This window comes from Heloderma suspectum, chromosome 5 (assembly GCF_057233095.1).
Source record: "Heloderma suspectum isolate Gila_16-S chromosome 5, 16-S_ref, whole genome shotgun sequence".
Classification (NCBI taxonomy): Eukaryota; Metazoa; Chordata; class Lepidosauria; order Squamata; family Helodermatidae; genus Heloderma; species Heloderma suspectum.
The window spans coordinates 224,339,177-224,356,633 of record NC_139462.1 but is presented as its reverse complement, the minus strand read 5'-3'; the positions used below and the strand labels follow the sequence as shown (position 1 = coordinate 224,356,633).

The window sequence follows — 17,457 nt, the reverse complement described above, 5'->3', positions numbered from 1 at the left end:
AATTGTAAAATGATGAAAATTGCATAATTTGATGGACACGCCTAGTTAGCAAAAGATCCCACTTTTTACCTTTATTAATAATACACTGTTTTGCAGCTCTAAGAGTAGCAGACATAAAGGCATCAGGAATCAATCTATTCTTAATTGTAAGGGTCTATTAGACCCTTATAATTATGAACAGATCTATTATAAATTTGAACAGATTAGAAATTTGCTCCAAATAACATTTTTGAGGGCAACCTTGTTTCTGGCATGTGCTGTAATTTCTGCCAGTACAAATGTATGTACTCTGGATCGTATTGAAGAAAACCCAACTTCAAATTTTATCATGGCAATAGGGGTGCCTTGTGGTAAACTCAAAAGTAACCTCAAAAATATATTTCGGATAGTTTCCAATTTAACAACTTCTGCCCATCTGCACCATACCACCAGCAGCAAACACAGAAAGTTTATTCAGCCTTTGGTGGCTGTGTTCAGGTTGACAGTGACTGATAGGCTGTGTTAAGATTGGTGGGCCACAAACTGCACAGACTTTATGCCTCACAAGGACCAATTCACCAGGATCAAGGTGGGAACAGAGCAATGACCCCCACCCCAGTGTAACATCCTTTAGAACTTTGTGGCTTCCAGCATTATGTAGACTTTGATATGAGGTTTGGTGGCTTTGGAAACATGGCCTTATTTAAAAGCGGGCAGAGGAAGCCTTATTGAGGCATTTAAAAAATGTGTGCATACTAGTCTGCCTGCCCTTAGCTCCAGCCAAGCAGACATTCATATTTTTCTAGGGTGGGCATTCCATACCATGTGCAAAGGCCATCAGCACAGCGAGAGTAAATAATAAAAGAATAAAATAAAATAAAAGAAACTGCAAACGCTTGCAGAATTGTTTTCGAGAGCACCTCCTGCTACATGGGCCACTGTATCTATCCCAGGACCCATTTGCCCAGTTTTGTGGTGCACGATGCTTGAAACTCCTGTGCATGCCAGCTCATTGCCCATGGCTGGCCAGTTGGTTGTGTGCAGCTGCCATGCACAGAATGAAGCTTCTTTTGTGTATGTGAGCAAAAGTTGGGGGTTGAGTATCAGTGTGAGTGAAAAATATGATCCTACGTAGTAGAGAATGGGGATCATGGTGATGAGAAGTCATAGCTAGTAGAGGACATGATGCGTAAAGTCCCAGGGAGAGCTGAGATAAAATTGGGGGGTGGGGGGCACTTTGCATGAAAATTTTCAGAAGTGGTAAAAATTGTTCTCCATTTTGGCAATTTGTTTCCAGATGTCATGTTGAAAGTGGGTGAAAATAAGCGTTCAACAATCGTGAGTGAGGACAATACTCCTTTGTTTGCCCTCAGTCAATCAACTCTGACTGGTTATGAATTGTCATTCTATTCACTACATGATCCCTGATTGGCTGGGATCAGTGATGTGACTTTTCCCAGGAAGCTTTACTTGGTCTTTTAAAAAAAGATGGTACCCTAGCATCAGCAGATTGGATGCCAGCCAACAGGTGCAAAGAATGATGAACATAATACAGCCCTTCCAAAAACATTACTTTGCACCCCAAAATGGGCAAGCGTTTGTCACAGCCCTCATCCCAGGTCCTGCATCTCCAGTTGAAAGGATCTTTGGCAATAGCAGGAGATGGGGAAAGGCCCTACCTGAGACCCTGGAGAGTAGTTACCAGTTGGAGTACATCAGGGGTGTAGAACATGTCACTTTCCAGATGTTGTTGGACTGCAACTCCCATCAGCCCAAGCCAGCATAGCCAATAGCAAGGGATGATGGGAGCTGAAGTCCAAGACATTCCTCATCCTTGCAATAGATGGACCATTCATCTGAATTTGGTATAAGGCAGCTTCATAAGTTTATATGATGCCTTGGTTGGCCACAGCAAGAGGAACCAGCATGTGCTGGCCTATTTTAAAAAAGCTGCCATGCATATAATTCTCTGAAATTACTCCCATTCACTGAAGTGGGAATAAACATTTTTGTCCAGCCTTGCAAATGTTCCCATATGTTACTAGCCCTCAAGAATTGACCCAGATTTGTCAGCTGCAACACTATAATGAACTGAAAGACAGAAAAAAGAATCAAAGCTCATCCAATTTACAAACGTTTCCTTGGCTGGTTTCCTGGAAGCCATTTTTACTCGCCCCAGGTGACCAGGCTGGTTTCCAACCTGATTTCATAATTGTGTAACAGCCATCCACCCTTCTACTGATGCACTGTGACAGCATATTGGCTAACTGGTCCTTGGGATTAAAATGGTTTGTGGAAAGCATCACCCTTTGAATTTCTACCTGTCAAACAGCTGTTAAAAGTGCAAGAACTCTGCCACAAAAAAAAGGGGTCCTTGTAGCATTGACCCTGGTATGATTTGTTACTGGATGGTTTTTAGCTGATTTTAAATTTGTTTTCTGTGGTCAACTTTGGTCTACAATACTCAAGCCTTGCCAGATCAATCCAGTTTCTTTAAAAACATAATAATTTGAGCTTGACACCTTACAGCCCTAATGTACAAGTACGGAGAACATGTGCCTTCACCCCCTAGGCTATGGCCTATCAGAGAATCTTTAATTCCTGCTTCCAACTAACAAGTTTGTCCAGTTTTGCAAGCCTTGCTAGAGGTGAAGCGGAAAACTTTATTTAATGAGTTAAGCCAAGAAATATGTGCAGGACTATCCAAATATGCATGTGCCACCATGTGTGGGAGCGGGGATTCTCAGCAAAAAGTTGAATCCATTCTTGCATATAAACCTGAATGCAATCATTCCCTCTATTTCCATCGCTCAGGTGTGAGTGCTGTGGCTTATGCAGTAGGTTGGCCAGATGCAAAAGAAGACTGCGTATTTTATAGGTATGCAGAAGAGAGGATTTCAGCAATGTAGCTTGCCCTGTTCTACACAACTCTTAAAGGTGTAGCAGCCCTGTCGTTTGCCGTGGTGCATGTCCCTCTTCATTGCGATGCTCATCTAGGCCCACACTGAACTGGCTGGGTGTGTCTTTTGACACGCATGTGGTTGCGCATTCTCATCCAGAGGTGCTAGTGTTTACATGCAACCAGTTGCCCTTGGCTAGAGCTGAAAGAGGGACAGTGTGGTGTAGTGGTTAGAAAGCTGGTCTTAGACTGGGGAGACTTGGCTTGCCTTCAAGTCTCCATTCAGCCAGCTTAGGTGGGTGACCTTGGGCCATTCACTTTCTCCCTTTCAGCCTAACCTACCTCACAGGGTATAATGGGCTCACATGACAGGAAGCCAGATTCCGGCTGAACACCAGGAGAAACTTCCTGACTGTTAGAGCAATACGACAATGGAAGCAATTACCTAGGGGAGGTGGTGGGCTCTCCCACACTGGAGGCATTTAAGTCGAGGCTGGACAGCCATCTGTCAGGGATGCTCTGACTTGGATTCCTGCATTGAGCAGGGGGATGGTCTTATAGGCCCCTTCCAACCCTACTGTTCTATGAAATGGGAGAGAGCCAGGGACCATATCTGAAGAAAGGTAGACATAGAAATGGTAAAAAGTATACTTTAAGAACATTTGCTGCACTTCTTCTATATTGCATCATACCTACTGCAATCTCATCCACGCAGGTCAGTGATGTTTTGGTTTGTAAGCAATGGTTTTGCGCCATTGACGTGCATCCCTGATAAATACGTTCATTGCATTGCTTATAACATTCCTCACTCAACAAGAAGAACCAGTGAGCTGGCCAGGTACCGAGGTGCTTCTGAGGAATAACTGCATGTAATCTCATGTAGAGATTTTATTATATTAAGCAGTACATGAGTATTACAAATAAATAAATAAGGGGTGGACCTCTTCCCCCCATTCTCCAAAGGATGATCCTAGGAATCATTTGGACAAAAGAATATTAAAATATATTTAATACATGAAACTGTTGTAATGTTGTAAAAAGCAGGATATAAATGTAATAAATAATAATAAATGTAATGTAATGTAAACCTGTGATGGTTTGCCTGTGATGGCATTTTTTTTATTCTGCCCTGATTTAGCACATGGACTCTTAACCCTTTCCTCACCACCACAAACTTTCTGGCTACAGGAGTGAATCTCCTACACTGAAGGTTGCAATCCTCTCTTGGCATATATTCTTGACTGGAGGCTTATGCTTTTTGTTTTTAGAAAATGAAGATGGTACCCATTCCTGAAAAAGCCTATGGGAGTTTCTTTGAAGGGGACTGTTACATCATCTTAAATGTAAGTAGAACCAATGGCAGGAGACAGGGTGGGAACAGCCCTATCCGTTCTACATGGCACAAGCAACGTATGGCTCTCCGGACGGTCCTGGACTGCAGCTCCCATCATTCTTCACCATTGGGCTAGGGCTGATCAGTGTTGCAGTCCAGCACCATCTGGAGGGCCACAACTTGCCCATCCTTTCACTAGCAAAAGAGAGGTAGGAGTGGCTGGTTGTTGTTTTTTTAAGTGGATTTTATTTCCAGTTATTGTTGGTATCAGTATTTCAATGCATCAAAGCAAGTAACCCAAAAATGATCAAAACTGATCATACAGATTTGTGCTGGGATAAATCCATCACCACATAGTAGGACCAACTGAGTAAACGTGCATACAGTACTACAGTGAAGTTATATAGGACCCGGTTGATCAATGGCCTATATGAGCTACCAAAGATGAGAATGGAGCCCCTATGTTCAGTGCAGGTTGCCCATTTATGCTTCACCAAGAAACATGAAATGCATCACAAAAAAGGAGTAGGGTAGGCATGGTTGGGCACTTGCCCACGGCCCATGCCTCAGCAGGGTCCCACAGACAAGAGCCCCCTGGAGTTGTTCCTCCTCTTCACCACTGCAGCTTAATTGTTTACCTGCCTCTCGCCTTAGCCCAGACAACAGTGGTGGTAAGAAGTAAAGACAGTAGATGCCACTGCCTACTTGCTCACTGGCTCCTTGCCTGTCAAGCAAGCAAGAGGTAGCGATGAGGGGGAGGAGGAGCTGGTGACAATGGTGGTGAGAAGGTAGGCTCACTGAGGGAGGGGGGCCATTGAGGGTGCCCAAGGCCCCCCCCCCAACTTGGAGCCTGCGCTAAAGAGGACAAAGGAAGACATAGGTTTGCATACCATTTGTTTATACTAATTTAGTTTATACTAATTTCCGGGTCAGGAGGGATGTGGGTGGAGTGAACGTCATCTGATTGGCAGGGGCTGCTCAACCAGTAAGAGAGGCTCTCCCCCCCTCCAGGCTCTCCCCACTTTCTCCTTTGATAAAATCCTGGGAGGTTTCCTCCCCTGTATCCACAGGAATCACTCTCTTTCTCTCTTCCCCTCCCCCCAGCCCCGACAATCATGAAAGGAACGCTGTGTTCTAGCTGCCCTGCTGCGATCAATCGAAGCTTTGAAGCTTCGACATTAAGGCTCTCTAAATGCGTTATTTCGATTCATGGGAACCTCGGGGGTGCGCAGTTTGGGGACAAGCCTCCTTGGCCACAATGGGAGTTACTCCCGAGAGGATACACATATGTTTGTGCTAGGAAAGACACAGAGGGGAAACCAGACCCCTTTCTAACCTGATGCAGCACAGGATCGGGATGATTCAAGGTGGAAGTAGTTACACCTGAATGGCAATAAACCAAACAGTGGAGAATCGCAGCTTAGAGAAAGTGCTTTACGGCCTTTGGGAAATTAGTGCTTTAAAATGTGCTATTTCAGTTGGGGGGCGGGATCTCTGTAAATTCTGATGCGCACATTCAGGGGACAAGCCTCATTGACCACAATGGGAGTTACTTCTGAGTAGACACTAAGTGGTTTGTGCAAGGACGGGAAACGCACGGGAAACACCTCTTGACCTATCTCTAACGACCTCCAAATGCAGCCATTTCACAGTAAATCACTCATGGAGACACCCCCCAGGTTCGTTGGATCTATCTATCTATCTATCTATCTATCCATCCATCCATCCATCCATCCATCCATCCATCCATCTAAACTTATTTGCAGGCTGCTTTTAAGGATTTACACATACATATAAATCTACATATGTGTGTAAATCCTGCAATGAAAAGTGTATCCATGGTAGGATTTTGTCCCACCTTGGTAAGGGAATGAATTTTCCACCTAGGATCCCGCTCCTTAATTAGTTTAATCTCAGTATCAGTGCTGGCCCTACAAAATTTTGATCACTGTGTGGTAAAAATAAAAAAAACCTTGCCCACAGTTTTGTTTGGTTTGGATTTTGTACATAATGCCCCAGGCAGTGTGTGTAGTGCAATCTAGTTCAGCGCAGCGTTTGCAACTAACCTTATTTATGCACAGAGTAGGTACCTGGTGGGGTTTGTGGGTCTTTCTGATCTGCATGGCAGGCAGAAATCAAATAGGGGGAGCTTTCCACAGCATGAGGGTAGAAAAGGCTTTATTAGCTCAATGTCTGCCTGTTGTGTAGCTGCTAAGTTCACAAGAGCCCCGCTGGTGGGGCTGTGGGATTATGGATTCCTGCCTGTACGCTCCTTGGCCTACTAGGCCCTGGTGTCAGGCCAGATTACATCCCCCTGGAAACCTAGATGCATGTATGTAGCTCCATTGATCTTGCTACAGCTAGCAAACAGGGCTTTGGTCCTTCACTTTCCTTCAGTGTGCCACACCTCCCACTTGCCCTGTGGACATGAAACTGCTCTTTTGCCTTACTAATTGCTATGGCAACCCGGCTGCAGAGCTGTTGGGCGAATGGGCGAATGTTTACTTTGCATGGGAGAGTGAGAAGGTGCTAGAAAAATAGTTGCTGTGCATGTCAGGGCATGTATTGTTTTTCTGATAGTGTCTACTCTCAAACAGCCTTCAGGGAGGTGCTCTCAAACAGCCTTCAGGGAGGTGAAGGGGTTTCTTCCTTGGGGAATCTCTTTACCGCACGGCCTGGGCAGGGGTTTCCCATCACAAATCACATCTGTCTAAGTGCTCACTGATGAAGCCCAGCCTTTCAGTTGCCTGCCTCTCAGCTGTGGAAGTGGGCATTGCCGGACACAGTGTCGGCTCCAGGTTTTGCCCTCGGGCAAGACACCCTCAATGTCACCCGCTGCTCCTCATCCCCTTTCTCCTCACTGCTACCACTTGCTTCCTTGACCGGAAGGGATCCAGGGAGCAAGCAGGCCGTGGCATCTCCTGCTGCTCCTCCTTCTCACCATCACCATTGTCTGGGCCAGAGTGAGACGCAGGTGAGCAAGCAGGTTGCCGTGGTGAAGAGGAGAGCAACTCCAGGGAGCTCTTCTCAATGGACCCCTGCTGGGGAGCAGATCCTCGGCAGGTGCCCAGCCATGCCCACCCTTGATGCTGGCAATTTATTTCTTTATTTCTTTATTGTATTTGTACCCCGCCTTTCTACCAAAAAAATGCCACTCAAGGTGGCTTACAGAACCAATTAAAATTGATTAAATCAATACATTAAAATGCAATGTAAACATAATTATAGAAAAATATTATTAAAAACAACACCCAGTCCACCAAACCCACTTACAGATTAATTGCAGAAAAGGGCAACTAGAATGATCGAGGGGCTGGAGCATCTCCCCTATGAGGGAAGGTTACAACAGCTGGGATTGTTTAGCGTGGAAAAAAGGAAGGTCAGGGGAGACATAATAGAGGTCTACAAAATTATGCATGGTGTGGAGAATGTGGATAGGGAGACATTTTTCTCCCTCTCTCACAATGCTAGAACCCAATGGAGTCCTCCCATTAAGCTGATTGGTGGGAGATTCAGGACAGATGAAAGGAAGGATTTCTTCACACAGCGCGTAGTCAAACTATGGAATTCGCTACCACAAGATGTAGTGATGTCCACCAATTTGGATGGCTTTAAAAGGGGATTTGACAAATTCCTGGAGGAGAAGGCTATCAATGCCTACTAGTCTTGATGGCTATGTGATACTCCAGTATCAGAGGCAGTAATTCTATGTACACCATGTTGTACTTGAGTTCTTGGTTCTAAGGGAAGCAAAAGCCGAGTGTAGTCAAACGCGTACCCTGGATTTTAGGAAAGCTGATTTTAATAAACTCAGAACAATGATCAGTAAGGTCCCATGGCAAGCGACACTAACGAGAAAAGGAGTCCAAGATGGGTGGGAACTTTTAAAAAAGGAAATTCTCAAAGCACAATTACAAACAATTCCAACAAGAAGAAAAGGTGGAAGACAACAGAAGAAGCCAATGTGGCTTCACAAAAAGCTTAGGGATGACCTGAAAACAAAAAAGGACACATATAGGAAGTGGAAAGAAGGCCAAGTAACAAAGGAAGAGTACAGGCAGGTAGCACAGAATTGCAGGGATGGCGTCAGGAAGGCTAAAGCGGAGAACGAGCTGAGGTTAGCGAGGGATGCTAAAAACAACAAAAAGGCTTTCTTCAGCTACGTGAATAGTAAAAGGCAGAGGAAAGAAATGGTTGTTCAGCTATTAAATAAGGATGGCAAAACGATAACAGATGACAAAGAAAAGGCAGAGGTGTTCAATTCCTACTTTGGCTCAGTCTTCTCCCAAAAGAGGGTCTATGACCCCCCTGGCAAAGGCGAAGTACAGGCTGAAGGGGCAGGATTGCAGCTTGAGATCGACAGGCATATGGTCAAGGAACACCTCATTACTTTGAATGAGTTCAAATCTCCAGGGCCAGATGAACTGCATCCTAGAGTCATAAAGGAACTGGCAGAAGAACTCTCAGAACCGCTGTCTATTCTCTTTGAGAAATCATGGAGGACGGGGGAAGTGCCAGATGACTGGAGGAGGGCTAACGTTGTCCCTATCTTCAAAAAGGGTAAAAAGGAGGACCCTGGGAACTACAGACCAGTCAGTCTGACATCAATCCCTGGGAAAATTCTGGAGCAGATCATAAAGCAATCCATCTGGAAGCACCTTGACAACAATGCAGTGATTACTCGAAGCCAACATGGATTTGTCAAAAACAAGTCCTGCCAGACAAATCTGATCTCATTTTTTGATCAAGTCACCTCCCTTGTAGACCGTGGGAATGCTGTAGACATCATATACCTCGACTTCAGCAAAGCTTTCGACAAAATGCCCCATGATATCCTGATGAGCAAACTAGCTCGATGTGGGCTAGATGAAACAACGATCCGGTGGATCCACAGTTGGCTACAGAATCGGACTCAAAGAGTGCTTATCAATGGGACCTTCTCAAGCTGGGGAGAGGTAACGAGTGGGGTACCGCAGGGCTCAGTCCTGGGCCCAGTGCTCTTCAACATTTTTATGAATGACTTGGAGGAGGAGGTGCAGGGAATGCTGATCAAATTTGCAGATGACACAAAATTGGGAGGGATAGCTAATACTTTGGAAGACAGAAACAAAATTCAAAGTGATCTGGATAGACTGGAGTGCTGGGCAGAAAACAACAGAATGGCATTTAATAGGGACAAATGCCAAGTTCTGCACCTAGGAAAAAGAAACCAAATGCACAGTTACAAGATGGGGGATACGTGGCTCAACCACACTACGAGCGAGAAGGATCTTGGAATTGTTGTCGATCACAAGCTGAATATGAGCCAACAATGTGATGTGGCTGCAAAAAAGGCAAATGCTATTTTGGGCTGCATTCATAGAAGCATCGCTTCCAAATCCCGGGAAGTACTAGCTCCCCTCTACTCAGCACTGGTTAGGCCTCATCTGGAGTACTGTGTCCAGTTCTGGGCACCACACTTTAAGAAGGATGCAGACAAACTGGAGAGGGTTCAAAGGAGGGCAACAAAGATGATCAGGGGACTGGAAACAAAGCCCTATGAAGAGAGACTGAAAGAACTGGGCATGTTTAGCCTTGAGAAGAGAAGACTGAGGGGAGATATGATAGCACTCTTCAAGTACTTGAAAGGTTGTCACAGAGAGGAAGGCCAGGATCTCTTCTTGATCATCCCAGAGTTCAGGACACGGAATCATGGGCTCAAGTTACAGGAAGCCAGATTCCGGCTGAACATCAGGAAAAACTTCCTGAGTGTCAGAGCAATACGACAATGGAACCAATTACCTGGGGAGGTGGTGGGCTCCTCCACACTGGAGGCCTTCAAGATGAGGCTGGACAGCCATCTGTCAGGGATGCTCTGACTTGGATTCCTGCATTGAACAGGGGGTTGGACTCGATGGCCTTGTAGGCCCCTTCCAACCCTACTATTCTATGATTCTATGATTCCTGGGGAACATGGGCAGGAGGGTGCTGTTGCCCTCATGTCCTGCTTGTGGTTTCCTGGTCGGCAGCTGGTTGGCTACTGTGTGAACAGAATGCTGGACTAGTTGGACCCTTGGTCTGATCCAGCATAACTCTTCTTATGTTATGTTCTTATCAAAGGACTTCTTAAATAAAGCAATGCCCTGAGGTCACCAGGATTGGCCAACAGTAGGCCAGATCCAGTTCATGAATTAATTTGGTATGGATCCTGGCAGTGGCTTTACCAAATTTCAATCAAGGTGTGCTTTAAAAGCAAACAAAAAAGGTTTGCCTTTAGTTCTCTCAGCCACAAAGCTCTCTGGATGACATTGGGCCAGTCTTTGTCTCTCAACCTAATCTACCTCACATGGTTGTTGTACAGATAACATGGTGGTAGTGGGGAACTATGTATATTATACTGAGCTCTTTAGAGGCACTGTGGGATAAAAATTATACACACACACATTTTATGTCCACTGACCTTTGGTTCATGGACCACTATTTCGAAAAAAGATGGCTCCCCAAAATACAACATTTGGTCACTCCTCTTCTGATGTAAACCACCTAGACATCCAGCACCCACAAAGACGTAGACCGCATCTTCCTTAGGTTAAGGTGGGGTGGGAGGAAGAAAGTATGTCTCTTTCAGGAGATGTAATTAAGGACCAGTTATTGAAAGCAATCAGCCTGCACTCTCCCAAACAAAAAATGTACCTCCCACTTTGTCACAAACTATTCAGGAAGTTTTGGCAGTCCCATTTTGCCACCCACAAGCACCAATCATGCATTTAGGCCAGGCTTCCCCAACCTGGTGCCCTCCAGCTGTGTTCGACTGCAACACCCATCATTCCCAGCCAGCATGCTTGCTGAGAATGATGGGAGTTGCAGTCCAACACATCTGGAGGGCACCAGGTTGGGGAAGAATGATTTAGGTACTGAGGAAGAAAGCCAGCCCTGCCCAGAGTCTCCCTCAAAGGAAAGAGCTTGTGTCTCGTTGTGTCAATAATGGGGAAAACCCATAACTGAGGCACCAGAATTATGAAATAAAATCTCTCTCATATCCAGCTCTAGCATCTAGCGTTGTGTTTTTATGTCTGTTGCTAATTCTTGCACTTTCTCCCCAAAGCAAAACTCCCCTGTCCTCATTTTCCATCCTAAACTTCCAGCCTTGTAACAGCAGAAGTGTGTTTTCCCCTCCTTAATCCCACACCCTTTCCATTTTAGAACATGAAGACGCGAACCGGATTTGCCACTGACCTGCACTACTGGATTGGTCATGATTCCTCTCAGGATGAGCAGGGGGCAGCCGCTTTCTATGTGACTCAGCTGGACGACATACTTGGCGGGAACCCTGTACAACACAGAGAGGTGCAAGGACACGAGTCAGCAGCCTTCAAAGGTTATTTCAAGAAAGGCATCATGTGAGTGATGGGAAAAGGTGTGACAGCTAGAAAGGAATCCATTTCAAAGGGGCTTGTACAGGAAAAGCAGATAGAAACCAGTGGCTTTGAGCTTGTTACCTGTTGCCTTAGACCTCTTGCACTATTCCCATGTTCAGAAGTCTGTTAACAACAATAAGGACTAATACCTTATTCTTTAAAAAAGAAAAATTGAAGTCAAGATTCTAACAAGCTATGGCGCACTATATAAGAGCATGGTATCTACTTCTCCTCTAGAGCTGTTCGTGTAGGACATACCACGGTCATAAAGCTTCCCTCTCCCTCTTTATTTCCAACAGCTACAAGAAGGGAGGAATCACTTCAGGGTTCAAGCACGTGGAGACCAACATGTACAATATCAAACGTCTCCTTCACGTCAAGGGGAAGAAGCACGTGTCGGCTACAGAGGTAAGGAGAGGGAAAACCTGACTCTCGTGGATTGCTTGGGGTTCAGTGCTACATGCATGTGAATTTGTGCTCAATGCATGTGAATTTGTGTGAGAACAAAACCCGCCATCAAAACGTTTGTGTGTTACTCAAACTGGGAGTTCTCCTCTCCCTCCAGCAGAAAACACAGCACCCTCCTCCCTGTTCCCAGCAGTGAGACGTGGAGCTGCCTGCCACCCCCCCAACCCCCTTGGTCTTGCAATACCCCTCCCTCCCACCACACAGAACCTGGCCATGCTCTGCTCTCACTGGTGGATAGGTGCCACTTATATAGGGCAGCCAGGCCATGTGTCTTTTTTTACATTGGAGAGTCCTTTATTTGAAGGGCTGCCAGAGGACCGTTCTCTATTTCCAGTTTAAAGGGCATAGTCCCAGGGCATATTCTGAAGGCACATGAGGCAGCCACCTTGCTGAAGCTAAGCAGATCTGGGCCTGGTCAGTGCTTGGAGGGGAGGCCACCTGGGAACCACATCTAGCCACCTTGAGTTCCATGATGGAAGAAAGGTGGGACATCAAATAAATAAATAAATAAATAAATAAATAAATAAATAAATGTGAAGAAACGTAAGAATTGCTGCCCGTCGATAAATAAATAAATAAATAAATAAATAAATGTGAAGAAGCATAAGAATTGCTGCCCGTCACCAGTGAGCACCTGGACGTGAGACTGAACAGCCAGGGACACAGGTCACCTGGTCGCCCACACTATGGTGAGATGTACTGTATTTCTACTGAAATGATAATCATTATTTTTGAATTTGCATCTGTATGTATAAATTAGCACATCCAAATTTTATGCAAATGTGTGTTCTCTTGTCAATTCATAAGTGGCCACTCTAGCTATGTACAAGCAACATCTCCCCCTGTGCATACACAACTGAAAAAACTCTAGAATAAAGAACTTCCAACTTCCGACGCTCAATAGACCCTTCCCACACTGTTTATTGTATTGAGGATCTTCTGGGCACCTGCCACAGAACCCCTGGTGAGTCACTGGGATACATGGCCTGGCCCATACTAACTGGGCATAAAATGTACCTAGCCAGTGGAGGCTGGTGGCTCTAATGTCAGTGGGGCAGTGAATCCGCTCCAGGTTTCAGTCAGAACCAATCAGAACTCCAGAGGAGCTCTCCAAGGTGCTTTGCATAAGGTGGTGGCTTTGCACCTTGGATAGCTCCTTAAGAGTTCTGACTGAAACCCAGAGTAAATTCACTGCCCCACTGACATCAGAGCCACCAGCCTCCACTGGTTTTTTATCCCTCCAGGAGTAGTCTTTTGTAAAGCTAATGGGTTTTTTAATTGCCCATTCAAGACTAAGCCACCGCATTTCAACAGGAAACAATATATTGCTGCTAAGAAAATTCATCCACCCACCCCCTATAGTAAGCATTGTAGCTAAGCTCGGGGAACAGGGAATCCTGAGGGTGGCAGATAATGTAAGTGCCCCTGCTAATGAAAAGGTGCTGGCGGTGGGTCCCTGTGAGCCCTCACTGCACTACACCACTGTCCACTCACCTCTTGAATTGCACCACATGTTCTTCCTGTCAGGTCCCTTGGTCCTCTCCCTTTGCAATCACACGCACTCCAGGATACCAGGCTTCAGGCTCACTACTTTATTAGTTAACGACCAGGCTCTTTACAAATGCAAATCCTCAGAGACTCTCAGGCTACAAAGGAAAACAGCTACTCCACACAATTACAAATATCAATAGAAGAGCCAAGTGGGAATCAGAGACAGTTGCCAGCAGTTTAAAACAAGAACTTGCTGGCCCGAATAACTTGGGAGGGATGCCCCTCCCTTACAGTTGTGCCCTCCTACGTAGGCTATCATGCATAGCCAACCAGGAGGAATGTCTGAGCTCCGCCTCTAACTTTTCCCGCTTCGCTGTGCGCCGGACTCTAGCATCCTTCAGGTCACACCCCGCACTCTCCTCCTCCAAGACCTGAGTTCTCACAAGGGAGGAAAGTGAGGGTGGTCTTCAGGTCGAGCCATCTGTGTGCCAAGTTCCTGAGAAGAATGTCTATCCATATCTGAGCTCACTAGGGAGGAAACCTCCCCTGATTCTGGCTGTTCCCATTCTGAGTCTGAGCTCCTAACTATCTCCACACGCTCAGAATCATTCCTGACACTTCCTCACTGCATCCTGTTAAACATCCACTGCTCTTTTACCTCCTAACAGCTCGATCCTTCCTGGGACAGTTTCAATAAAGGGGACGTCTTCCTGTTGGACCTTGGCAAAGTGTTGATCCAGTGGAACGGGCCCTTGTGCAACGTTGCAGAGAAATCTAGGGTCAGTGCTGAAAATTGCTGCTGTTGCATGTGTCGCACTTTAGGCAAGGAAAAAGGCTAAGCAGCGGGGTCCCCCAAGGATTTCCTTACAGTGGGACTAGTGGCATTTAACTTGTTCATTAGTGATCTAGACAGGTTAGGGGTGAACAGTGAGGTGGGCAAGTTTGCCAGGGCCAGTCCAAGACATTTTGCTGCATGAAGCAAAGAACAAGATTGCACCCCCCATTTCCAACCAGATTGACGGATAAATCTGTCTTTGACGCTGATGATGAAACAGTAGCCTCCACCACGCATGAAGGCAGCAGGCTAGCTTAGAGAACATATGTCTCTCCAACACCTTGCTTCCGTCTCCCAGCATCTGCCACCAGCAATAACTGCCTCACTCTACCAAATGGTAGGGCCAGCCCTGAAGATACCAGCTGACACCAAATTATTCAAGGGGGCGGAAACCCAAAAGGTGACTGTAAAGAGGTCCAAAAGGATATTTCCCAAACTAGGTGAACGCCGCAAAATGGCAAATGCAGTTGAATATATGTGTAAAGTGACTCAAAGTGCGGTAAAAAATCCTAACTTCCCTTTAACACTGCACATATATGCAAGACAGAGTGGTGGTGTATTGCAAGTAGTGACTAACCAAGGAAGAGAGGTCTTGGGGTTGTACTGGGTAACTCAGTGAAAGGTCGACCCAGCATATGGATTGGTAGCTATTAAAAAGATTAAATCCATGCTAGGGATGATTAGGAAAGGGACCAAAAATAAACTGACAGTGTTGTAATACCGCTATGGAGCCTATGATGCAGCCATATGGAATGCTGTGTACAGGTCACATGTTAGACTAGAGCTGGAAAAGGCGCAGAAAAGGATAACCAAACTGATCAAGGGGCTGGAGTAACACCCCTAGGAGGAAAGGTTCCAATGTTTGGGGGTTTTCAGTTTTGGAAAAAAGGCAAGTAAAACAAGACATGGTCAGTGGAGGCTCATGGCTCTGATGTCAGTGGGGCGGTGAATCTGCCCTGGGTTTCATTCAGAGCCCATCAGAACTCTAAAGGAGCTATCCATGCCTTGGAGAGTTCCTTTAGAGTTCTGACTGGTTCTGACTGAAACCCGGGGCGGATCCATCACCCCACAGACATCGGAGCCACGAGCCTCCGCTGGACATGGTTAAGGTTTGTAGAATAAGGCATGGTGTGAAGAAAGTGGATATAGACTATTTTTTTTCCTCCCTGTCATAATGCAAGAACCTGGGGGTCATTCAGTGAAACGGATTAGAAGGAGATTCAGGGCAGAAGGAAGTACTTCTTCACACAACACACGACTGACGTTTCGAATTTGCCGCCACAAGAAGTGATGGTGGACACTAGCTCAGAGGGAGATTTTTAAGGGGATTAGAGTGGCCTTCGGCATTTTCGGACCTTGGTCCCAGCTTTGGCCCAAATGTGCAATTGGGGGGAACCACTTCTTAATTGTTTACCATACATCTGTACAGTGGCAGTGTAGCCAGTGTGAACTACGTGAGATCAGACTGAAATCCGGTAGTGGGGGAGGGGGGAACTGCCCCCTCCGGGTGTCGGACTACAACTCCCATCATCCCTGACCATTGAACATTCTGGCTTGAGCTGATGGGAGTTGGGAGTCCAACAAGATCTGGAGCGAGTCCTGCAAGATCTACCACTGAGGTATGGCTCCTACCCAGTACCAACTCGGCATTAGGCAAGTTCAGGTTTCCATATTTCTCTCCATTCCTTCACTTACAGGGAATGGTTTTGGCCCGGAGCATCCGGGATGGCGAGAGAGGTGGACGTGCTCAGATTGGCATCATCGACAATGAGAAAGACTGCCCTGACCTTATGCAGATCATGAAAGCAGTACTGGGAGAGCGGCACAGAGAACTCAGAGAGGCGATGCCAGATGAGAAAGCTGATGAACTTCAGAAAGCCAACGTCCGTCTTTACCAGTAAGCATTTGACCCACCAGCTTTGGGCGTTTTCTCCTCCTCCTCCTCCTCCTTTTTGCCACCCAAAAAGGCAGACTGGTCTTATTTTCCTGGGCTTAAGGAATAATTTAAAACAAAAACAAATTCTGTGAACCTGACATCCCAAATTCTGAGATGGGAAAAGGGACATACATAGAGCCTTCTTCTTAAAATCTAAATCCCCCTGTCTAAGGAGCCTGCTTTTTATAATAATTGAATATTAAAAACAACCAGTTGGTAGGAAATTGAATTATGCTTTTGTTAATATGAGACCCAGCACGAAGAATCAGGGTTGGCAGGCCTATAGCCAGCCTAAAAGGGTCGGAGGGGGGGCAAAAAAGTAGCAGGGCAATTCATCTGGTTTGCAGGCCTTTAAAGATAAAATTGTACACTGTTTTATTATTTGTTTGTAAAAAAACATTTAGAGGGGGTAGAGAAAATTTAGGGGGGTAGAGAAAATTTAGGGGGGCAGTCCCCCCACCCAGCAGTCCATCCCTGGCTGCAGTCCATCCCTGGCTGCAGTCCATCCCTGGCTGCAGGCCTAAGGGTTGGTGCCAAGGAGCAGCAGCATCAGGCACTTGCCAAGGCTCACACCCCAGGGGGATCACTGACAATTCCTGGCTGATTTCAGCATGAGAACCTAACTTGGAGGAAAGAGGGCAGATTGCCGGGGAGTAAGTAGTAGAGGGATTCAGTGCTCCCCACCTATTCACCCTTTTGCCCTTTGAAATACAACTCTTACCATTGCATTTGACACATGAATGGATCAGACCCTGGGCTTTCCTACACTTTTATCATGTGCTCATCATTCCCTACTCACGGATGTTTATGGGCTCTTTAGGCAACATCGTGACCCTCTGGTTTTGCTTCTTATTAGCACTTTCAGTGAGTTTTTTTAGAACTGGAAAAGTGCGGCATTTAATTGTAAAGCCAAAAGAAAATGCCTTTTTTTTACTTGTATTTGCACTATTCCGCTATACCACAGTGCCACCTAGAGGTTATGCTGGGGAAAAGGAGGAAGGGAAACGCTTCTCATGTAGGTCTTGGATCTCAATTCTGTGACGGGACTGAAAGTGGATTAACAGCTGATTAACCGCCTCATGTAGAAAAGCTTCCTGTTTTAAAGATACAGGGTCTACA

At 45.9% G+C, this 17,457-nt stretch overlaps 1 protein-coding gene across 4 annotated transcripts in view; it reads left to right on the top strand.

The window, feature by feature from the left end:
* VILL (villin like) overlaps positions 1 to 17,457 on the top strand; it is a 93,552-nt gene that overhangs the window by 47,327 nt on the left and 28,768 nt on the right. For all 4 annotated transcript variants that reach the window (XM_084859431.1, XM_084859429.1, XM_084859430.1 and 1 more), the window contains 5 exons: positions 4,147 to 4,221; positions 11,394 to 11,590; positions 11,908 to 12,016; positions 14,236 to 14,346; positions 16,100 to 16,299. In XM_084859431.1, the coding sequence (XP_084715557.1) occupies positions 4,147 to 4,221; positions 11,394 to 11,590; positions 11,908 to 12,016; positions 14,236 to 14,346; positions 16,100 to 16,299 (692 nt within the window). The remainder of the gene's footprint in view (positions 1 to 4,146; positions 4,222 to 11,393; positions 11,591 to 11,907; positions 12,017 to 14,235; positions 14,347 to 16,099; positions 16,300 to 17,457) is intronic.